Source organism: Crocuta crocuta, unplaced genomic scaffold (genome assembly GCF_008692635.1).
Source record: "Crocuta crocuta isolate KB4526 unplaced genomic scaffold, BGI_CrCroc_1.0 scaffold153, whole genome shotgun sequence".
In the NCBI taxonomy this organism is placed as follows: Eukaryota; Metazoa; Chordata; class Mammalia; order Carnivora; family Hyaenidae; genus Crocuta; species Crocuta crocuta.
Window position 1 is genome coordinate 2,996,914 of NW_027529525.1, and position 25,757 is coordinate 3,022,670.

The 25,757-nt window shown below is 37.9% G+C and overlaps 1 protein-coding gene across 1 annotated transcript in view; it reads left to right on the forward strand.

Annotated features, from left to right (window-relative positions):
• The window catches only part of LY75 (lymphocyte antigen 75), a 101,860-nt gene continuing 76,103 nt past the window's right edge, over positions 1–25,757 (forward strand). Inside the window, exons 1-5 of the mRNA XM_077761010.1 lie at positions 1–131; positions 5,467–5,838; positions 11,266–11,436; positions 14,731–14,895; positions 23,092–23,202. Of these exons, the coding sequence (XP_077617136.1) occupies positions 38–131; positions 5,467–5,838; positions 11,266–11,436; positions 14,731–14,895; positions 23,092–23,202 (913 nt within the window). The 5' untranslated portion in view covers positions 1–37. The remainder of the gene's footprint in view (positions 132–5,466; positions 5,839–11,265; positions 11,437–14,730; positions 14,896–23,091; positions 23,203–25,757) is intronic.

Here is a 25,757-nt window from a genome sequence, read left to right on the forward strand (position 1 = left end):
CCGAGGACCAGGTTGGACTCCTAGGGGGCGACTCAGGATGAGGACGCGCCGGGCGACCCTTCGCCGCGCCGCGGAGCTCCTCGTGCTCCTCCTCAGGTGCTTCGGGGTGGCGGAGCCCTCTGGCCACGCAGGTAACCGCGGGAGCGCCAGGCCTCCGGCGGCCAAGGCGCTGGATGTTGTCAGGTCTGCCGACTTTCCTCGGTTGGGGTTAGGACTTGCGCTCCCGGTCTCGTCACCTCTGTTTTCTTCGGGGGTCCGGAGCCGAACAAGTGAGCCGAAGGGAGGTCTGAGGTAGAAGCAGCTCCCTGGCCCCCGGGCACCTGGAGACTGGCGGGGAGGAGTGAGGGGGTGGGGCACGGCCTTTCTAGTGCTGAGGGAGAAGAGTCCACCTTATGGAAGGCGCATCACCTTTTCTGTGCGGGTCCGCCGCCCCTTCCTCATCCTGTCGCCTCTAAAATCTTGCTTCCTTGGAGTAAAGGGCTCTTCAGCAACCCCCACACCCCAACCAGTGGGTCTTGCCCCTCCTTCGCCTCTTGGGCACCTTGGCCACTCAGTGTCTAGAGGACCTTTCTACTCACAACGCCCAGGATGATTAATGATTCCCCAACTTCGCTGCACCTTCGCCAACGTGCACGTCCAAAAGGAAGTCAGGTTAAACCATGTCTCCTAAGGTGACCACGATCATAACTTCGTTGTGATGCCCTCCCCGAAAGCCTTGAGCCTCTAACTGGCTTATTAGCTCCAAAACACCCCAGCAAGGCTGACAGTCCCACGTTGGAGCGCAGGTCGCTTGCCCAGAGACCTCCTTCCTGCCTCTAACTGCGGAACCAGGACCAGGAATAGACTCCCTTCGCTGATGCTCTGGGTAGTGCCAGCCTCACCATGCCCCCTGGCAGCAATCGGAGCTTGCTTTTACTTTCTTTTTGCCTTGCCACGAAGACTTTCTTAGTCGCGCTGCATAGCGGGTGGTCAGTGGGCCGTCACCACCTCCCACTTCTGTTAACTTGCCTGTATGAGGAAGTAAAAGATGAGCAAGAACGTTTTTGAAAACATAGGTTGCTTGTGGTTCTTATTTTCTTGTAATAGCTAAACTAAGTTACTGCCAGATTTAGACTTTCTTCAGATGATAAGAAATTTCCCAGAGTGTGAGTGACATCACACTACATCAAGGACCTTTTAGTGAATGCTGATCTGATTCACACTTCTCCATTCTTGTTTGACCCTTCCTGTTGGAAACTGCCAAAAGTCCTTTACTGCATGTGAGAATTCTATTTCACCTGCCCACAATCCAGGGAGAAAAATTTCACTGTCATGACTAACTACAGTCAAAACACACTAACCTTGGTGTGTGTGAAGGCTAGATGGTTTCCATCTACTTCTGCTTTAGTCTTACCTGTTTTGTCTCCCCCACAGAACTCAAGATTTCCTTAATTTTTGGCAATCTCTGCAACTCCTGGCCTTTCTCATCATCCCAAAGCAGAGAGCATCAGCTTAACTCCATTCTCCCTGCACTAAGGTCCTGGCAGTTACTTGATTTCCTGAATCCTTCCTCACCGTTAGCAGCTGCTCTTGTCCTCTTACACACACCCTCAGACCAGACTTGTGGGCCCGTTAAGGGAAGTGCTGGAATTTTGAAACCCCAGCCATTTGAGTAATTTGTCTGGCAGTGTGTCAGCTTCACGATGCTGGTAATGGCATGCATTCTGTCACATGTATGCAGCTAGGTTTGTGCAGGAGGCCTGGGTTGCTCAGGTGCTGAAAGAGTTCCTCTGGGTCCCTGGGGAAATTCCAATTGCTTGGTTTACTTTTTGGCCTCCTTGGAGAGCTAATAGCTTGATGTAAACCAATCCTTCTGGGACTTCTGAGGTTCGCACCAGCCCATACCACCTAACCAGAATGCCATGACTTCCTGACTCCTACTAGATTGTCACTTCAGGTTACTTCAGGACCTGTTTTTGAACTGGCAAACCCAAACTTCTGATTCTTTCCTACTCAACCTGTACAGTCTATATACATGGTGGTGACTCCATGAAATGCTTAACATTGTGGGCTCTAGAAGTTCCCCTGAAACTAAAAATACTGCAGTCTTCATCCTTCTTGCCTCTATCTCCCTCTCCATTTGTCTGTGATTATAAAATGTTGATGTCCAGCTTTTCTTTGAAATGTGCAAACCTCTTTTATTTAGGTAAGATAAGAGTTAACCTAATGATTAGGCAATAGGAGATAGTTTTCCTTTGATGAATGTGGAATACTAAAAATTCATTTTCAATATATGGTAATGCTATTTTGCCATTTCCTCTCAGATACCACTAGAATATTTATATAAAATAAAGCATATAAAAATGCTACTAGGGATGATGAGACTTATTTTCATCAACCTCTGCCTTTTAGACTTGCCCAAATATTGTATGTGGAAGTAAACATTAAAATTCCATTTAGGATATATTATAAGGTAACATGGACAAGATGCAACATAAGGTTGTCAATAAAGAATCTATTTTATAAGTTGCTCTGCAATTAGCTTTTCAAAGTGTAATAAATTTATGAAATATTTTATTCAGTTACCCTTATTTAACAAATTTCATAAATAAAGAATTATTTTCACACTTCCTCAGTCCTTCCCACGCTTCAGTCTGCCATCCAGTAGGGTCACAAAATTGAGGCAGACTGAACAGCTTCTACGAAGGGTAAGGAAAGATATGGGAAAACATCATGAGAAGATTCTCCCTACTGTATATATTATGTATGAATGCTTACACATACATTATGTAAGAAAGCTAATGGCAACTTTCCTTAAATCATATCAATAATTAATGTCTGTGCTAAGGGACCACTATAGATGTTAAACATTGATTATAACTACTTAGTTAAAAGACAGATTAGAATGAGGCAAGTATTTATGATCATAGATATTTACAATTAGGTAAGAAGCTTGGCAATTCCTCTTTTACATAGCTTTTCCATGCCATTCCACACCTCTCCTGTAGTCGTTCAGAGTTGTTCCAAACTTGTTCAGTCTATAAGTGTCCCAGAAGAAAAACATACAGTAAATGGGAAAGGATAATTTTTTTTCACTTCCAAAGAGTATTTATAAAGTATCACTGTTACTTAAGTTCACATACCTGATACTAATGCGATTAGAATGACCTAAAATGCTACTAGCATTAGCATGACATAGTAAAGTTGTGGACATCTGTTTAAGAACAATATACAGTGAACTTGGCAAAGACCAGTAAAACCTGAAAGGGTAGGAAAACGTATCTTGTGGAAGCATAGAATATTTGTACTGTAAGTGGCTTAGGTATCCTAAACTTCTCTGCTTTCATCTTACATTTGGAGATACGAATACCCTGGAGAGATTAAGTGACTTCCCCCAACATTTCCCAGTTAACTAGTAGTAGAGGTAGGTCTTCAATCTAGCACGCCTAACTCTTTATTCCATTGTTCTACTATGCTTAGAGCTATAGCTAATCTCTTGGATTCTGCAAAGGCAACTTGAAAAATCTTTGAAACACTGCAAAGATAGCAAAGCTACTGCTGGGATCAAAGGGCATAGAGCAGAGTGTCTAAGAAAGAGAACAGTGAGACCAGAGGGCAAGGGAGGGAAAGGTTCCACCATGGAGGTGGCATCCTATTCTCCTGTAGAAGCAGACTCCTTTTTTTTCTGCAGTAACTCCTGATATTTTGGAATACAAGGTTTATTTTGGAGAAGTGAGAGAATAGTTAGGGAAAAAAATACCTCATGGGCCTGAGTCAATATTGAATATGTAGGAGAAGGACTTTGAAGAAATTGTGAGTGTAATCTTCTAAGACAGTATGTTTTCCTCCTTTTGTTAACTATTCTATCAGATGATGTCCATAAAGCAGAGAATGGCAGAGAAATGTCCAAGAAGGAAGGGTGAGGGATGGAAGTTGCTATGACCAAGACACCTAGCTGCAGCCCTACATAATATTTTAAAATACAGATTTGAAAACAGAAGTAATGTAATGTTTTACAGGATTTTGTAGTTGTTCCTCTTCTTGTTGCTGCTGCTGCTATTTAAAACAAAAAATTCTGTTTGAAGTTCAAGCTGGAATTTGACTTAATGTTATAGTTATTATTTATATGGTGAAATTTCCCCTCAAGTCCTTTGTATAAGAATTTTTAACTCTGAAAGCCTGTGAATTATTATTAGAAAAGGTATGAAGTGTTAGTAAAATCAGTGATTGTGAAGCTGGCATCAAAATGAAAGTGACTTTTGAGAACTAAAAATTTACAGGTCCTTCTGCTGAACCTTTTGGTTCACTAACAATGATTGTTTAACCTTCTCTAAGATATTTCAGGTTTCCTGTCAGCAACATGAACTTTTGTGCTATAACTTCAAAAAAAATGTATAAAAGAACTGGCTAAATTGTTCAACTGTAAGTTGTTGTAACAGATATGAATCCTGTTCCATAAGCTCAAGTGTGCAAGAAACAATGCATTACTTTATTTTCATAGAATCAAATTAAGTTTTATTCTGAGGTCCCATTCCACCAAGTTAACAGAACTTCAGTTTTTGTCATTACTGAGTCTTCCTCAACTAATGCAAAACTGCCAGGGAAACGTTCAGGAAAGTCCCTCCTTTAGCCTTCAGCTTACACTTATTACTTTGGAGTTTCCCACTGTTCAAACAGTGTTCAAACTGGCTGTTGAATTCTGAATCCCAGGTGATTCCTGGAGCTCAGGCTCAGCCTCCGTAGGTGATCCACACAGTCAGCATTCCCCCAACCTCTCCCCACAGCTTCCCATCACATTCCTGTAGGTGCTAAGATATAGCTGATCGTGGTCCCTCCTACCCTCAGAATCCAGACCTTCATTTCCTCTCATCCCTCTATCCCACTCTTCTACTTCTGTCCCCTCAGAAGTCTCCCCATTTCTTCTGAGACATGTTCATGCCATGGAATAATTTGCCCTGCCATAGTAGCTAAAGTGTAAGCAAGACAGAACTGTGGTCCTGAATAGGTTCAGGATACTTTTCATTGATTGTAGACCACCTCTATAAAGAAGATGAAAATTAAGGAACTTCTTCATCTAATTAAATAAGGAGTATTCCATGGAATAACAATTAAAATCATACATTCTATTCTTAAGTGCTTTTCGTGTATGAGCTCATTTTAACTTCATGTCTACCATATGAAGTACAATTTCACAAAGGAGGAAACTGAGGCATAGTGTTAAATAACTTGCCCTGATCACACGGGTAATAAGTAGCAGAGGCAGACTATGAACAAGGCACACTGGCTTATGCTCTTAACCCACACGATACTGCCTCTCTGGCTTCCGCTGTCCTCTGACCTTGTGTAGTGCATTGCAGTTTATAGACGTTGGAGGGTGGGATTAGTCCAGGGGTGCTCAGACTCTCCTCAATAAGCAGGGGCCAAGGCACACTGACCACGTGGTTTAAAATCCTGAAATATCTTCTTTAACTGTCTGTCTTGACCCAGGCAATGATCCATTCACCATTGTCAATGAAAATGTAGGCAAGTGCATCAAGCCACTGAATGACTGGATAGTAGCAACAGACTGTGATGGAAGTAGGGACATGTTATGGAAGTGGGTGTCCCAGCATCGGCTCTTTCATTTGCAATCCCAGAAGTGCCTTGGACTAGATATTACTAAACCCACAGATTCCTTGAGAATGTTCAGCTGTGAGTCCAGTGCCATGCTGTGGTGGAAATGTGAGCACTACTCTTTGTATGGAGCTGCCCAGTACAGATTGGCTCTGAAGAATGGACATGCTATAGCAAGTACAAATTCATCTGATGTCTGGAAGAAAGGAGGCACAGAGGAAAACCTCTGTGATCAACCTTACCATGGTAAGTATTGGAGAGGGACTCTGAGTTATTTGTTGTTGTGTTTGGTAAACGTGACATTGAACACGGACAACTGACCACAAATAAAGTAATGCATTGGTAAGGGCAGTGAGCTAGCATTCAATTCCAGGACAGTACAGTAACACTGAGTAACCTATGTGAGGTTGGTGCTATTTTTCCCATTTTACAGGTACAGCTAGAAAAGGCTAGGTGCCTTGTCAGAGGTCACACAGTCACTCTGTACTAAACCTGGGATTTGAAATCTCTCTGATGCTTGAGCATATGTATTTCCCATGATTACATTCTGAACTCCAGAGGAAAGGAAATGGTAGAGTAACAGGAAATTCTTCAAATGACCTAATAAAATCAAACCTATTCTAAGTTAAAAAAGAAGAAAGAAAAAGGACAAAAAGAAAATGTATTTCTCCTTGTCAGCAGATTTTTATGTAATGGAAAAATTTCAAGACCTCGTGTGAGTTTATTTTTATTTTTGGCATGGCGGTCACACTTTGATGTTTGTGTTTATGATTCGGCATTTTAAGAGTGGACTTTTTCTCAATTGCCTTCAAAAATAAATACAGTTCACCCTTGAACAATGTGGGAGTTAGGAGCATTGACCCCCATGAGGTTAAAAATTTGACTCACCTGAAACTTAACTGCTAATAACCTATTGTTGACTGGAAACCTTAGGACAATGTAAACAGTTAACATGTATCTTGTATATGTATTACATAATGTATTCTTACAATAAAGTAAGCTAGAGAAAAGAAAATGCTATTAAGAAAATAATAAGGGGAGGTTCCTGGGTGGCTCAGTGGGTTAAGCATCTGACTCTTGATTTTGGCTCAGGTCATGATCTCATGGTTAGTGAGATCCAGCCCCAGGTCAGAGTCTGCTTGGGATTCTCTCTCTCTCACTCTCTCTACCCCTTTCCCACTCATGCTCTCTCTCTTTCTCTCTCTCAAAATAAATAAATAAACTTTACAATAAAAAAAACCATAAGGAATAGAAATAATTTATCAGAAAAAAATCCACATATAAGTGGACCCATGTAGTTCAAACCCATGTTATTGGAAGGTCAACTATATATGAATATTGCCTATGAGGGAGCTAATCATGAACTTTGTTCTGCATCTAGAAACTGGATTATAACAACTTTCCAAGTGAGAATGAGCAGCTTTATTTTTTAAACCTCTAAATGTAATTTGTTATCACCCAAGCAAATCTTTTTCATCATTTTGCTCTGAATTACATCAAATATTTATATATAAATATATATTTAATTATCTTATCTAAGACTTAACTATTATCTCACCTTTGCTCTTCTTTGTAAATTTACATAGCTTCACAGCGATTTTTCTTTTCTCTTAAAGTTCATTTAAGCTAAATTTGGCCTTCCATCCTTCCTGTAACACACACAAATTTTTCTCCTGTGGTAACCTGTTTCTGTTTCCTACTGAAGATGCATCTGCTTCTGAGATGTCAGGATCTACTCTTTTCTCTTATGGGAAAATATTAGAGAATTACAGATGGGGTTTTTCTTTTTTTTAAATCCTCGATCCTTGAGTTGTTGAACAAGTCTGTTTTTGCTAACCAGCTTCCTCCTAAGCCTAAGAAGCAATTGCTATTTGGATACCACTTAATGGAAAGTTTAAGTTTTGTAATTTGAAAGCATTTCTCCAACTTGGCAGCTAAGAGAAAACATGAAATGACACAAATTGCCTTTTGAATTGGATTTGATTTGTTTCATTGAATTTGTTTAAAGATCAGACAAGATAATTTTTTTTTTGGTAGGGCTCTTTCTGTCTCCTGCTCCTAATTCTTCTGAGAGATGTAGTTGAATTGTAAATTCCTTAAGTCCCCCAAAGACCTTAGTTTCAGTCCAACTGGTTTTCTTTGTAATCCTATGGGTTTTATTTTATGCATTTGTAATATTCTTCTGAGAACGAGGCCTGTGCTTGGGGTACCACCCCAGAGAGAGTTAAGCAGTGCCACCAGCAAGAGCCCACAGGCATAAAGTGTTTCTTAACCTTACCAAATACAATATTTGAAACACTGAATTAAAGATTTCTGAGAAAAGGCTCACATAGTTCTGACTCATCATCACATACCTCAAGTTTTGATTCAGGCAGAAGCCAGGGTCAAACCTGCCTTCTCTTCGCCTTTGCTTTCCAGGTGATTGGTACCATCCAAGTTGTGTATGTCAGAAATCTACAAGTTATCCTAGAATTGTCCTGCTTTCCTCTCTTACCATTCATTTTAATCACATATTAAGTCCTGGAAATTTTACACTTTTGAATTTATATGGTCCCTTTATGTTCTTAGATTAGAGACTACTGTCTTAAATTAAGGACTTTCTCTGGGACTACTCTGTCAGACTCCTCATATTGGTCTCTGTCCTGCCTTTTGTCTAGCTGTATAGAGATAAGAAAGATAAGATAAGGCTTAAGAGCCCCAATAGAGTGAAGTCCAAGGTTACCCCACTTGTTACAGCAAAGCTACACTCAACACCATGACTGAATTCCCCAAATACAGCTTTTTTATTTCTCCCTTGTATTTGCAATATAAATGCTTTTATTTCTAATATAAGAAAAATTATTTGTAATTGTTTCCTGGGTTGCCTTCCTTTCCAACCCCCATTCCATGTGAGTCATATTCATCTCAGAGAAAACTTTAGTTGTATAAATTCTATGAATGAGTAGCCTTTGACCAGTCTCCAGATATACAGGTATATCATTAAGATATCTTGAGCTCACTAGCAGCCTTCAAATTTTGTGTATTTGGTGAATAAAGAGGAAATTGAATTTCGTGGAGAGCTGTCTGAATTTTGAACAAGTCTTGGAAGCCTGCCAAACTTTTTAACCACTGAAGCTATTTTGCCTCATGTTGCTGAAGAAATTAATGTTAGTTTTCCATGTAAGGGATTCAACTCACTAATTTGTACCTAGTTCAGAGTAAGCTGTTGTTTTACGAGTGTTATCATCATAAATTCACACATTCAGAGAAGATTCTTCTCAGGAAAAGACTGTCTCTCTAGGGAAACCCATGGGATTTAAGAGGTCCAGCTCAGTGAAAAATGTGTGAGAATAAAATACTTCATGAATAGTTGGCATAATTTAACTGCTACTAATGTGGTTGTTGTTATATGCTTATCATTCTTCAAAGAATATTGTGAATAGGAGAGTTTTTTAATTGAAACCCAGCTTTAAGCTATGAAACAGGACTTAAAACCTGAGAAGGCAGCCATTAAAGTCACAAGTTGTCCTTAACATGTCAAGGACTCTAATGAGAGAGCCAATTCTCATTCCTGTCACTAATAGTTTACTAAATGTTTTATTTAACTACATTGCAAAAATGGAGGTTTCACAAAAAAGTGTAACACTTGCCCTATCGATCTCATAGGTTTATGATAAAGAGCAAGTAAAGGAAATGTATGTGAGAGCACTCTGTATTACAGAAACACAGGATTTTTTAGGAAGAATCTGATGGCTCTACAAGTAATAGTCGCTGTGCTCAGGGAGTCATTTTAAGTGTTATGATATTGGAAGAGAAGTTGTCATGAGCTATTGGGAGCTTTAGTATCATTAAAAATAGAATGTAGGTAATAAGCAGGTTCCTTATAAAGTATAAGGTTAAATTACTCTTTAACAGAAGTATCCTGTCCAAAATCATTTTTATCAGAGGAAAATTAAAACCAGTGTTCCTTAAAAGATTGTTTGCAAATAAAAGCATTTGGATTATTCTTACTTTTTTCTGTACTACTGCTATTAATATATTCTAAACTCAAACATACTTCAGTTAACTGAATATTTGAGAATGATAAAGGATGTGGAATCAAATAATATCTTAAGTACACTTTTAGGCAAATCTGTGAGACATTTTGATGGACCCTAATAGCCTGGTAAAGGGTGGTAAGATCTGACTATTACGCTTTACCTAGTAGCCATTATTTGATCTGCTAATGACCTTGGTTTTAAACAAATTAAGGATATGGAAAAAGGTGACCAAAATAATTACACAGTTAGCTGTTCTATTAAAAAACCCCTTTCCAAGAGAACTGTTATCCACATAAATATTGAGCACTTTCTTTAGTATTTCCAGACATATTTGTGGTTGGAATAATTTCAGTTCCTCTCCATGGACCAGGGCAAGTTATTAAAATGAAACTCAACAGATGAACATAGGGGTAAGGGAGGAAAAATAAGATAAAAACAGAGAAGGAGGCAAACCATAAGAGACTTTTAAATACAGAGAACAAACTGAAGGTTGCTGGAGGGGAGGTGGGGGAAGGGATGGGCTAAATGGTGATGGGCATTAAGGAGGACACTTTTTAGGATGAGCACTGGGTGTCATATGTAAGAGATGAATCACTGGGCTCTACCCCTAAAGGCAAGACTACACTATATATGTTAACTGACTTGAATTTAAATTTTAAAAAAAAAATGAAAAGCTAGTTCTACTATCTCTCTGGCCACCAGCTGTTCCCATGACTGCCCAGACGAAGCTGGTTCTTCCTTTATAACCTGAATTACCATGCCCTGCTCTTTTCCAAGAACCATCTCAAAGATCCAGCTGTTCAATCTCCCACTTTCTCAAAACCCACAACCTTAGTTCTACCACCAGTCTGTGACAATGGGGCTATGTGTCCATCTGCCTAAACACAACTGGTTCCAAAGTACCCACCCACCCTCAGTGATTTTTCTGGCCCCACTCTTACTAAATAAAATAATTAAAAATGCAAATTTAGTCTCAGGCAGGGGTTCTCTTCTGTGAAGTACTCTGCCACCCACAGTAGTTGATCCCTGCTGGATCAAGCCAGGATCATTTAGCTCTTTACCACACCATAACAAATGAAGTTTACATGGATTATCTCATTGAATCTTTTTGAATAAACCTATGAGTTAGATACTATTATTCCTAACTTGTAAATAGAGAAACTGAGGCTAATAGAAATTGGAGAGCTTCCCACAGCCACACAGTTGGTTAGTGGGGGAGCCAGCATTCAAGTCCAGGTCTGAACAGTCAGCATCCATGCTCTGAATTTCCACACTGTATAGCCTACTTAGATACTGTATTCTCTTTTTTTATTATTTATTATTTTAAAGTTTATTTATTTTGAGAGAGAGAGGGAGCAATCACACAAGTAGAGGAAAGGCAGAGAGAGTGGGAGAGAGAGAATCCCAAGCAAGCTCCATGCTTAGCACAGAGCCCAATGCTGGGCTTGAGGTCAGTCTCATAACTGAGATCACAACCTGAGTCAATATCAAGAGTCAAATGCTTAATTCACTGAGCCACCCAGGCACCCTGATGCTCTATTCTCTTAAGTGCAAACAACAACCTTTCTTTCACAGAAAATTTAGGAATTAGTTAACTGAAGGTAATTATCCAGTTTTTAACTTTCCTTTCCTCTACTTCCTCCCCACACCACAGAGATATATACCAGAGACGGGAACTCCTTTGGAAGACCTTGTGAATTTCCATTCTTAGTTAACGGGACCTGGCATCATGAGTGCATTCTTGATGTAAATCATGGTGGGCCATGGTGTGCAACCACCTTAAATTATGAATATGATCAGAAGTGGGGCATCTGCCTAATTCCAGGTATGTATGGGCTAACGGACTTTATATAGAGAGAGAAAATGGATACCATTTCTGTGAAGCTAAAGGGAGAAAGAAGAGTCCAAGATAACTCACAAATGACTGCAACAAATATTATCCTAGAGAAGAAGTATATTTTTAAGGAAAGAAGAGGAAGTAATATGTAACTATGAGCTTGCTTTCAGGGATAGGCCAAGAAAAGAACCAAGACAGGATGTTATCATGGAAGACAAAGAAGGAGGGAATGTTCTATAGCAAAGATACCTCAGGAAGAGGAAGTGGAAAAGGCATGAGCAGTTAGGAAATTGCTGCTGACCTTTATTAGAGCAGTTTCAAAAGACCATTGGTCATAGAAGTTAGGTTATAGTGGACTGAATTGTGAATAGGAGAGAAAGCCTCTTAAGGTTTATGGAATAGAAAAAGAGCAATGATGGTGGTTTGTGGGGTAGGTAGGTTAAAGAAACACTTTTAAGATGATAGAGACTTAAGTGTATTTATGGCCTGAAGCAAAGAGTAGGGGACCAAAGAGACCCATATCCCTGGCCCTCTCAAAATTGGTGACACTGTTCCTTCTGCCGTTTCTATAAGTTGAGTAGAGCATTTTTTCTAATTGCTTCTTACTAGAAGCAAACTATTCAGGATATGCTAAAAAATTCACCGTTCTTTAGAAAGAGAGAGAAACCAACTTTAGTAGTTGCATCACTATCTGGCATATAACTGATATATTTTCTCACAAGTCCAGTGAGAGTTACAGGTGATCACAATACCTGACATGATAAGTGCTCCACAAATATTTTTAAGTGGTCAGTAGTTTGGAAGAATGTATAATAAAGTGAAAGAAAACAGCTCCAGACCTAGGCAATAATAGTTAATACTTATAGTCTCTTGCCAAGTATGATACGATTTTTAGCACTCAAACTATATCAACTCATTCAGTCTTTACACAATCTTATAAGGTAGGCAGCACTATTAATCTTATTAATCCCCATTTCACAGATGACCAAAGTGAGGCACAGGGGAGTTATAGCACTTGCCTAAGGTTACATAACTAATACATTTCAGGGTTAGGATTCAACTCTAGGAAACCCAGTTCTGAAGTCCTTGCCCCAAATAACTCTAATATCATGCCTCATTCAGTAGCCAATCTGTAAGTATTAGTAATGCTGATCCCTCTTTAGGGAAGCTAAGTTTCAAAATGAAAAGTTCTAATCAACTAGAAGAGCTTATCCTGATCAAAGAGGTTATACTGCAGCAGAATCACTTGGAAAGTTTGTTAGTACAAAGATTTCTGAGGCCAACCTTCAGAAATTATAATTTGGTAGCTTTGGCGTGGGTCCCAAGAATTCACAGTTCAATGAGTTCTCAGATGATGATGGTCTGAGGACCACCCTTTAAGAACTACTGTTCTAGGTAGAGGCACAGGATTTTCAACACCCAGAACCTACTAAAAGTTAAAAGCCAATATTTGCTTCAACTATAACTGATATGAGGCAGAGTTTCATCAACTAGGAACTGATTTCATTTAAACCTCGCTATAGTCTGGATCAGAAATTTTAGATGTGAAAGGGAGCTTATCCAGTGCAAACCCTCAAATCTCAGGTAAGGGGCGGCAGACCCAGATTGATGACATGGCCTGTCAGAATCAGACCACATTCATATGGTGTCTGGTGGAGATTCCAGGATTTCTGACTTCATTCTCTAGCATATTTATCTCACTCTGCCTTGCTTCCTTGACTGTCATGAGTATCAGTGTCATCACTGGGTGGGTCTCACCACCCAGTGGGTGGTGGGATAAGAATGGGGAGTATTAATGCATTCATATACCTCTCAGAGTTATTTTTAGGGAAGAAGGAAGACTGTGAGTTTCTCAAAGCTGAGGATTGCTAAACCATGTAGATTGTATTTTATAGCAGACTTACTGCCACCCCCCTGCAAGCTTCTGGATTTACAGGCATAGGGCTCCAGTGACAATAAGGAAACTTCAGGCAATGTACTTGCAAATCTACCTATTTTATTTTCACCAAATGTTGTAAAAACCCGTAAAAGTGGCTGAAGAAGCAGTGTATGCTGTTTAAAAGACCAACAAGACTAGATTTAGAGACCAGTGCTCTGATGACAGCTCTGCCACAAGCACCTCTAGATCTTTGTTCCCATCTGTGAAATGAGAGCATTAGACAAGATGGCCTCAGAGACCCCTTCCAACTTGAAAGGCCATGAGTCTAACATGTGATATGTGACTAATGATGGGAAGCTCTTTGCAAAACCCCCCAGAGTGGAGCTTGGGACACACGTGAAATAGTCTATGTCAAGTTTCCTCTTCTAGAGAGTACATGGGGGTCTCTAACTATGTTTTTGAACCAGTTATATCAAGATCTATGTATCCCATCTAAGAAACAATTTGAAGGGTCTTTGTCTGAAATTGTAACTGCTTTTTCAGTATTTGGTTTTTTTAATGTTTATTTATTTTGAGAGAAAAAGAGAGAGAGAAAGCAGGGGGAGGGGCAGAGAGAGGAGGAGAAAGAATCCCATGCAGGCTCTATGCTGTCAGTGTGGATCCCAGCTCAGGGCTTAATCTCACAAATCATGAGATCATGACCTGAGCCAAAGTCAGGAATTGGACACTTAACTGACTGAGCCACCTGGGCACCAGTAGATATTTGTTGAAGGAAATAATATGCACATTATACAATGAACATGTATGTCTGTATACATATGTACACATATGTGGACATATACATATGTAATATTGATTATTCAATATTAATTATATGTCATATATTAAATCCTCTGTTAAAACATTAAGGAGAAACTTAGGCTGAGTTTTTAAAGTAAGGTAGTCACTCGGGTTCTACATTAAGGGCATTTAAACAGCATGTCTGTACACACACATACACACAGGAGTTTTACTGCAGGCTGTGGCAAACCCCTCTGCAGTCTGCCACTGTCTTCAAGTGAGCTTATTTTCCATCAGCTCAAGAGTTTAACAACATGAACACAGTTGAAGACTCCTACATTTAGGCAGAGGGCAGGCAGGCATTGTAATTGTGTGTATAATTGTGTGTAAAATGTGGCATTGTAATTGATAGGGGATAATGAGAAAGTAGAGGATAGGAGAGTAGATGCTTTAATCAGCCAGAGTCGTTTGGTTCCTATGACTTCAAAATTTCTTTCTGTAACTAAAGAATCAAAACATGGTCAGTTGAACAATAAACTTGTGTATCCTAAGAATATGGTAGTTGAACTGCAGTATTGGTAAGCCCGTACTTTATGATCACTAACATATCTCTTTGTCCACAGAAAATGGCTGTGAAGCTAACTGGGAAAAGAATGAGCAGATTGGAAGTTGCTACCAATTTAATACTCTGGCAGCTCTTTCTTGGAAGGAAGCTTATGTTTCATGTCAGAATCAAGGAGCCAACTTACTGAGTATCAGCAATACTGATGAATTAACTTATCTTAAAGGTAGGTTTGCATGTGGTAGAACAAATTGCTAGGATTATAAAGATGCCGTGTGTCTGCCTGTATTTTCATATCCAGGTATGTTGTTTTGTGTACATATTTTTCTGTCTTCTCTTGGGATTTAAACATCAACATTGAAGCCCTCAAGTAAAAAGTTACTAATAGGGTCATATTCTATCCATTGAATATGCATTTCATGTTGGAGACTAAAAAGAAGTTAGTGTTCAGAAAATGGAGTGAGGTAGCAAGTTTAAATTGTTACCCTAGGCCTAAGAGAGAAGATTTTGTAAAAGGCAAATACTAAACTGTTTGAACATTGAAAAGTAGAAAACTCAAGGAAGGTAAAGATTGCTGAGTCACACTAGATGGCCTCACTGAAATGTCCTTGTGGTTGAGTAGAGGAGTGCCATCCTCAAAGGCAAGGAGAGAATTAAGAAATCCTCACATGGATTTAATGAATGGACACATAGAGTGGGTGGAATTTTGTTTTATTTTGTTTGTGGGGTGATGGTGGTAATTTAAAAAAAATTTTTTTTAATGTTTTATTTATTTCTAGGAGAGAGAGAGAGAGACAGCGTGAGCAGGGGAGGGTCAGAGAGAGAGGGAGTCACAGACTGAAACAGGCTCCAGGCTCTGAGCTGGCAGTCAGCACAGAGCCTGACGCGGGGCTCGAACCCAAGAACCACGAGATCATGACCTAAGTGAAAGTCGGACGCTTAACCGACTAAGCCACCCAGGCGCCCCTAAAAATTTTTAATTATGAAAACTTATACAAACAAAAATAGAAAATAACCTAAAAGAGACTTGTATAACCACAAACCTGACTTTACACACTCTTTATAGCCTAACATTTGTCATATTGCATTACATGGACTGATTCTGTCCCTCCTTCCCTGTTTCCCTCTCTTTAAAGAAATAAAATGTTAACAGAGTTGAAACCCCATACCCGTCTCTGAAAATAACCATTTTTTGAGTGCTTTTACAATATATATGTATAAATACTATATATGTTTTCATTATACATATCTATAATACATAGATATTAAACCATAGATATAAAATCATATCTATGTTTTTAAATGATGCAAATACTTATTTACCCATATGTAGGTTTATCTGTTGTCAACTGCTGCTGTAAAGTATTACTTTGTATGAATAAACCACAATTTATCCAACCCCCTATTGAGAAACAGGTTATTTTCAGCTTTTCCTATTACAAATACCTCTGTAAGGAACATCCTTATATGTACCTCATGAGGCAGACATGTATGAGAGTTTCACTTGAGTAGGAATTGCTGAGTCATGGGGTGCATGTCTCTTCACCTCTAATCAAAAATTCCAGATTGCTTTCCAAAGTGGCTGTATTCATTTACACCTCCACTAGCATTTGGTGTTATGAGACTTAGTTGGCCATTGTGATGAATGTGAAATGGTTATTTCATTTGTCTTTTATATTTTCCTGATAATTCATGTGGTTTTGTGCCTTGTGTTTATTAGGCATTAAGGTTTTCAGCTTATGATCTGCCAGGTGATATCCTTTGCCTCCTGTTTGAATTGTTTGCCTCCTTTTTCTTATTGATCTAGTATAGTTCTTTATATATACTTGTCTTTTGCTGTAGGATTACAAATATCTTTTCCTAGTCTTTGGCCTTTTCAGTTTTGTTACTTTTTATTATTTAAAGATATGGTACTTTTAATTTGGCCAGTTGGTCTTTTCCTTAATGTTGTGTGCTTATTTATATTATTTAGCAAATTCTTTCTTAGCTCTAGTATGATAAACATAACCTCTCATTTTTCTTCCAAAAGTTTATAATCATGCTTTTCATATTTATATCCATAATCCATTTGACATAAAATTTCTAGAGGTGGGAATCTAATTTGTCTTTCTGCACATAGATGTCAGTTGACCAAGCACTATTTATTTCACATTTTCCCCTAAGATTTGTTATTCTACCTCTAATGAATATAAACTCCCCTATTATATGTGGGTTATTTCTAGGCTCTCCATCCTATTCCTTTGTTCTACTTGTCTGTCTATGTGTCTATTCCACATTGTTTTATTATGCCAGCTGCATGGTAAATATGGATGATCAAGTCCTCTCATTTTTTTTTCTTGAATTGCCTTGGCTATTTTTTCACCACTTATTCTTTTCTATGAATTTAAGGATCAGCTTATTAATCTCAATGAAAAACTTTATTGGGACTTTGGAATTGCATTGAATTATAGATTAATTGAATAGGCACTGCCGTCAATACTTATTAAGTCTTCTCATTCATGAAAATGGCATGCCTTTATATTTATTTAGGACATTTTTTATGTACTCAGTAAACTTCTATAACTTTTCCCATGAGAGTATTGCACTTCTTTTACTAGAAAGTTTATAAACAGAAACTTTTAATATTATTTTTAAAAATCATGAAACCAAAGTTATTGAATCTCTGATGATTTGAATGAAAAAATAATCATAATATATTACAACAAGGATGTTTCAGACTGAGTACTAAATGCTTTTAATACATTATCTTATTCAATACTATATAACAACACTATGAGGTGTAGGTATTTTTATTATTAAGCTTACTTTGTAGATGAGAAATGTGAGGATCAGAGAGGAAATGTAACTTGTTCAAGGTCACCCACAAGTAATTAGCAGAGCTAAACTTTGAACACAGTCAGTCTGACTTGAAAACAAGTTGTATACAGTATGTATCTGCATTTACCTTTCTTAAGACTAGTAGGTTCATTTCAGGGATAGGTGGGTCTCATGCATTTTTTTTTCCTTTTGCACAAAGCTCTAAGCATTATTGCTATATATGAAACAAATACCTATTGACTAATTCAGATAAATCTTATCACACTTTTATAATAAGTGTTAATATTTGGTAAATTCAAAGTATGAGCAAAACCCTCATATCTACAGATAAATTAAACAATGTAATTATCATTACAACCTCAGAAGGCAAGTATTTTTATCCCCATTTACAGATAAAGCAATTGATGCTCAGAAATAACATGCCCAACATCACATAGCTGGGAAGTACCAGAACTGGGATTCAAATATCAACATATATGACTCCAGAACCCTTACTTTTTTACTATATTACTTAATCCTATTACATATTTTTCTTTTTTTTTTCTTTTCATCATTAAAAGTCTACTAGCCTTTGTCATGCTCTCTAGGTAAAACTTTGTTCAACCCTCCTTTCTTACTTTCTTAGCTTCACCCTTTTCCTGTTTTGTTTGGTACTTGAATAACCAGACCTCTAGAATGGAAATCTATCAAATAAGTCTGATGGGCTAGTAGTTGTCAATGGAATTCTTTTTCAGACCTCACTGAACCTTACAACAAATATTGTTGAAGGTGAAAAGTACCAATAAATTTAAGCCTCCTAGAATACTGACACTTGGAAACTGATGTTTTCAGTGAAGGAGAAAAGTGTCCAAGTATGACTATCAAAACCCTAACAATCTAATGATGTATTAGGAGGAGTAAATGTCACATGATTTATCTATCATTTTTATGTAATAGCTCATAGAAGTGAGATAGCACATTAAATAACCCTGCTGTTTTCTAGGCTAGACTCTTCCCACATTAATTTGTATATATATCAATAATTTTAGAGATAACCCTTTCTGGGACACCTGGGTGGCTTAGTCGGTTAAGCGTCCGACTTTCCCTTAGGTCATGATCTCGCGGTTCGTGGGTTCGAGCCCTGTGTCGGGCTCTGTGCTGACTGCCAGCTCAGAGCCTGGAGCCTGTTTCAGTCTGTGACTCCCTCTCTCTCTGACCCTCCCCTGCTCACGCTGTCTCTCTCTCTCTCTCCTAGAAATAAAAGGGAAAAAAAAGTTTAAAAAAAATAGAGATAACCCTTTCTAATGTTCCAAACTTCTTTTCACTGTGAATGCTGTTTAAGCATAACATAATTATTATAACCTAATTATAATTGCTGGTTTCCCAAGACTCAAGCTGTACTTTAACATCTGAAACTCACAGTATCCAAATCTTCAAAGTTTCTTGAAGTTTCTCTCTTCACTGAAAACCACCATGTATAAACATTAGGCTAGGAGGGTGAGGCCAACAAAAGTGAATCAGAGATTTTGTGATCCAAGTGCTTGATCTAGTTGGGGAAATGAGTTGTACATATTCATAGCATAATGGAGAATGTTATTCCCAAATGATTTCTAGTTTGGTAGCTAGTGGTATACTAGGGAATCTACTGCCAGAAAAAAAGCAGAAACAGCCTTTTGAAAATAAGTCCCATGCAATCTAAAAGAGCTTTCTGTTTCCTTTCTGCTTGCCCTGCACTTAGTTTTGTTTTGGTTTTGTTTTACTAATACACAGGCTTTAGGGGTGGGGGATTTGGTTTCCTTATGCTCACTGGATTTTGTTTCAGAATTAGATTTCCCATGGCTCTGGCCTTCCAGAAACTTCAGGGAACCTCTAATTACAGATACATCCCAGAGTTACAAAAGAAGACCCAACAGTCCATTCTTCCTCATTTGTCTTCACCCTGAGAGGTTGTTCTCTTTGAGAGGCCTCAACAGGTGCCCCAAGGCTAGGCTACTTCTACATCAGGACCCCTTGCTAGTTTGGCCTTTCTTATAATATTAGAAGAGGTTCTTCTCTGGCTCTTTCCATATGCATTGCCATTATTACACCTATAGTTCCCCTTATGGGGTGAGGAATAGAAATAGAAGGTCAGGTCTGAACAAGTTTTAAGGACAGTGACAGATATTGACTTCAGTGAACTCACCTGTTTGATTTGATTAGGTATAGGGATTTATGCTAGCAATTATCAGTTTCTCGATGGCAAAGATTGGGGTGAGCAAAGTCTCAAATTGTTCAGTTTCCTGCTTGGATAGTATGGAGAAAAAAGTCTAGCTTCAGATTGTCCAAACCATAAAAGAAATACCTGCCTTTCATATATGACCAACCCAAATTTTTAGAATCTATTCCCCATTCATATTCACCTGGCATAAAACTGATAAAAAACATTCCTATTTGTCAACAAAGTCACAATTTTAAAATCCTACTATTCTATTGAAGAATAATTCACCAATACAGCAAACAAACAGGACAGTGTAATTAAGCAAATTAGGAACTTATCAGCTTCCAAAGTTCATTTTGTTTTTTCATAAATATGTACTTCCCATGTGCAGGTAAGAACATTCCTATTTGGCAACAAAGTCACAATTTTAAAATCCTACGATTCTCTTGAAGAATAAGCCACCAATACAGCAAACAAATAGGACAGTGTAATTAAACAAATTAGGAACTTATCAGCTTATTTTGTTTTTTCATAAATATGTACTTCTCATGTGCAGGTAAGCACAGGATTATTCAGATATCCTGCTGGGGATAGCTGAAAAGTCTTCATGGAAGGAAGTACATTGAACTTGGGATGGATGGGAAGGATTGGTCCTCCATAGTATCTCCATTAAAAATTTAAAAAGGGAAATTGGAATGCCCTGTGTGGTTGAGTCTGGAGTGCCATAAATATGTCTTGGTTTCCAGGACTTCTTTAGGAAGGCTAGAAAACTAATTGCTTTTCATAATGAGAAATTTACATTAGATTAAATCCTCAATTTGTATGCCAGTGCTTATGCTAATAAGGTGAAAGAAAAGAAGGAATCCAAATTTCCCTTCAGTATTCTCCTCAAGCCATCTACCCAAATACTTACCTTTTCCTTCTTTATGGAGTATCCTTACCATCTACTTCCTTGAGAAAAGTGAAGCAAACCATTAGTTTTCCATCCTTGTACTTACAGTCCTATCTGTATCTGTCATCCCTCCAGTTTGTTCAAGGTTAATGCCTTTTTGAAAGCTGTTTGCATCCACACCAGCTGTTCTTTCTCTTATATTTTCATTGACTCTCACTTCCACTGACTCTTCTCCCAACAGGCCATAAACTTATTGAAACTTCTACCATTAAAAACTATAGATAGATAGATGTAGATACAGATATAGAAATAAATACAGTATAGATATAGATACAGAAACAGATACAGATATAGATACAAATACAAATACAGATAGAGATGTAGATACAAATATAGATATAGACACGGGATATAGATATAGATACAGATACAGATGTAGATACAGATATAGATGTAATACAAATAAAGATGTAGATACAGATATAGATTTAGATACAGATATAGATATCTATCTATCTATATATCTATATAGATACAGGATACAAATACAGATATAGATACATATACAGATACGGATACAGGTGTATCTTTCTTCTAGATCCTGAAGACCTGCCTCTTCCACAAACGAGTTCCTGGAAGACACAGTGTATCTTTGCAACTCACTGCTAACTTCACATCTGCTTCTCAGTGGAGTGGTAATTGGGCCTTTGTCCTTACTACCCTCTTTCCAGACTCTTGCTCATCTGTTTAATGTTGGTGTCTGGGTTCCTGCTCTTGGCCCCTTTCATCTTTGCTATTTCTACTCTACACAGAGGAGCTTTTCCACTTCCTGAATGTCAGTTCTAGTGGAGTCAAATGTTTTAGGCATTCACATTCTAAAGTCTGCAGTAAGGCAAAAACTGTGTAGTCAGTCAAAATTCTCTCAAAAAGCCCTTAAAGTATGGATATGCTTTTCTATATGCAAATCATACAGATATATCTGATATATGTAATGGAACAAAATGATATATATGAGGTATATCTGTTTGATTTGCATGTAGAAATCCATATTGGGACACCTGGGTGGCTCATTTTGTTAGGCATCCAACTCTTGATTTTGGCACAAGTCATAACCTCACCATCATGAAATCAAGCCCCACATCATGGCTCCATGCTAGGGCCTGCTTAAGATTCTCTCTCTTCTTCTCCCTGTTCCCTTCTCCTGCTCACATTCTCTCTCTCACAAAAAAAAGGAAAAGAAAGCATATCCATGTGTTAAGAACCATTTTATGTACATAATATACATATAAATAATATAAAATATAATAATATTAATATACCTTTAATTATTTTATAAATTATTACAATTTTTCATTTTAATTAAATTTAAATAGAATTTAAATTTATAATTTATAAATTTTATATTAAATTAATATTTTATAAATATTATAGTTATAAATATATTTCAAATGTACATATATAGAGAGATAGATCATACATATAATATAATAATGTATCATACATAATTCCTTGAGAGGAAGTAAGAAACTGTTATCAAGTGTTTTACTGCTGTGACTATTTCTACAAATTTATAGAAATTCCAACCTATTAGCTCTTCCTATTTGTCAGCAGCATCCTTGTTTTCTATAGGCCATTTCATCAGTTCTTCTTTTTCTTCTACCTGCCCCTCAGTATCTTCAAATTCCTTTTTCATGATGTTAATAAAGTCTTACCAGGTTATTGAATAATTTTTTTGACTTTCTTGATACTGGCATAAAAATCCTTATAATCTTTTCATTTAGTTTACCATATGTTTGTGGGCATATGCATATTGAGTGGCAAATTTACAACTGGCATCACTATTTAAATTATCTCTGCTTCTCTTTCTCTTTTTTGCTGATGGCTTCTGATTGTCAAATAATGAATTTGAATGATACATCTCCACTGTAGTGTGTGTGTGTGTGTGTGTGTGTGTGTGTGTGTGTGTGTGTCCTGTTCTGTGTCTTCATCCTAAATGTCTCCTTGGACTCTAAAACTACATATTCCATTGCCTACCAAACAATCCCTGTACATATTTCTGAAACAGTATGGGTAACACTTGACCTTTTGAGGGATCCATATCTTTTCCTTTCTACTAAATTGAAATCCTCATGGGGGTAGAAACTTTGTATTTTAGATTTTTATATCCTTAGTACCAGTTAAATAATATGTGCTTAATGAATTTAAACTGTCAGTCTGGAATATAATCAGTTCTTCAAAATTGAGACATACGATGGAAACTGTTTTTATTCTGTATTAGTAAAAGAGAATTAAAAATAGTGGAACAGCTGAGATTTTGTTCTTACCTTAGAAGAAAGGGAGAGGCTAATGGGAATGCAGAATTGACTTAACTTATCAGCCTTTAGCATCACCTGCCTTTGTTGGATAAACACCTCTGCAGGATTCCTGCCTCACAATCATGGGCTTCAGATATTTTTGCTATTAGTAGAAACTTAAGTCTGACTTACATAATAATTTAGGTAATCTTGCCTCTTGTTAAAATTATGTGATTCTTACAGAAAAAGAAGGCATTCCAAGAATTTTCTGGATTGGCTTAAATCAACTATACTCTACTAGAGGTTGGGAATGGTCAGATCACAAGCCATTAAACTTTCTCAACTGGGACCCAGGTAACTGCTCCTTCTTCTACCTATTATGCACAGAGGAAAATCTTCAAAAAAGTAAATAAACAAAAGCATCTCACTCACTGTGAGCTTATAAAAATTTCAAATCTTGGCAACTGTTATTATGGTTAACTCTCAGAAGAATTCCCCCCCCCCCCAATTCCTTCATTTTTGTGATATATGATAGCCAAGTTGAGCCATACGATGGATAACTGAGCATTTGTCTCTAACCCTTATGGCAGCAACCCTACATTTTTAGGTAACAGCAGAATAAGCCTTATCACATGGCCTGGCAGTTGTTCTGTATCCTTTAAGGGACCTGACATGTCTGTGACTGACCCATGGTGTTTCATCTGCAGCTCAACTCCAGTGCAAAAATGTTCTCTCATTTTAAAATTCTCGGGGTCTCCTATAGTAGTGCTCAAGTACTGACAACCTAATGGTTATATTTTATTGCACACATAAGTACCTTAAAGAAAGTTTTATAGTGAATAAAACAAACAAAATCCAAGATAGAGGGGCAAGATGGTGGAGAAGTAGAGAGCTCCATACATCTCACTTGCCCCCATCTCTCAAACGGAGAAGACCTGGAGCCATAGGAACCCTTACAGAACAGCAGGAGTTTGGGAGGAAGAGGACACAGAGTCTGCTGAGAAAGGAAAAAAAAAGAAAAACCTTATAGGGCTACCTCAAGAAATGAGCCAAAGTACACATGGTGGAGAGTCCCAAATACCAATACAAATAGGGAAATAAGATAACCAAAGTCTCAACAAGAGAGACCAAGAGACACCATTCAAAGAACACTTCCTGAACAGACAGGCCCTGGACAGTCAAAGAGCCTTCTTTAATACAGAGGTACTTGCAGGTGCAGTGTGCATAACAAGCTTTTAAAACTAATAAGAGACAGAAAGCTAGCCAAAATGATGACATGGAAGAACCCTCCTCCAAAGAAATTCCAGGAAGAAATGACAGCTAAAGAACTGCTCAAAACGGATATAAGCAACATAACTGAACAAAAATTTAGAACAATATCATAAAATTAATCACTGGGCTTGAAAATGTCATGGAAGACATCAGAGAAACTATTGCTACAAAGATTATGGAGCTTAAAAATAGTTGTGATGAATTTAAAAATGCTATAAATGAGGTACACAATAAAATGGAGGCATCCAATGCACAGATTGAAGAGGCAGAGAGAATAGGTGAGTTAGAAGACACAATTATAGAAACAGAGGAAGGCGAGAAAAAGAGAGATAAACTGATCCAGGAACACAAAAGGACAGTTTGAGAGCTGAGTGATACAATCAAATGGAACAATATCTGTATCATAGGAATTCCAGAAGAGGAGGAGAGAGGGAGGGGCGCTGAAGGAGTCCTTGAACAAATTATAGATAAAAACGTCCCCAATCTGGGGAAGGAAACAGACATTGAAATCCAAGAGGCACAGAGAACTCCCCTCAGACGTAACTTCAATCGATCTTCTGCACGGCATATCATAGTAAAACTGGCAAAATATAAGGACAAGGAGAGAATTCTGAAAGCAACTAGGGAGAAAAGGACCCTAACATACAAAGGGAAACCCATCAGAGTGGTTACAGACCTACCAGCTGAAACTTGGCAGGCCAGAAAGGAATGGCAGGAAATCTTCAATATGATGAACAAAAACATATCCAGGCAAGAATCCTCTATCCGGCAAGCCTGCCTTTGAGAATAGAAGGAGAGATAAAAGTCTTTCGAAATAAACAAAAATTGAAAGAATTCATCACCACTAATCCAGCCCTACAGGATATCCTGAGGGGGATGCTATGAGGGAAATGTTGCAAGGAACACAAGGTATCAGAGACACCACCACAAGCATGAATCCTACAGAGAACACAAAGACTCTAAACCCATATTTTTCAGTAATAACACTGAATTAAATGGACTAAATTGTCCAATCAAAAGACATAGGGTAGCAGCATGGATAAAAAAACAAAATCCATCTATTTTCTGTCTACAAGAGACTCATTTTAGACCTGAGGACATCTTCAGATTGAAAGTAATGGGATGGAGAAATATATATCATGCTACTGCAAGTCAAAAGAAAGCTGGAGTAGCTATATTTATATCAGACAAACTGGACTTTAAAGTAAAGGCAGTAACAAGAGATGAAGAAGGGCATTATATAATAATTACAGGATCTACCCATCAGGAAGAGCTAACAATTATAAATGTCTATGCGCCAATATGGGAGTATCCAAATACATAAAACAATTAATCACAAACAGAAACAATCTTATGGCCAAGAATGTGCTAATAGCAGGGGACTTTAATACTCTGCTTACAGCAATGGATAGATCAACTAGACAGAAAAATCACTAAAGAAACAATGGACATGAACGACACATGGGACCAGATGNAGAAATTAGAAAAAGCGCAAGTACAAAATCTAACAGTGCACCTAAAGGAACTAGAAGGACAGTAACAAGAACTCCCCAAACCAAGTAGGAGAGAAGGGAAATAATAAAAATAAGGGCAGAAATAAACAATATAGACACTATAAAAACAGTTGAACAGATCAA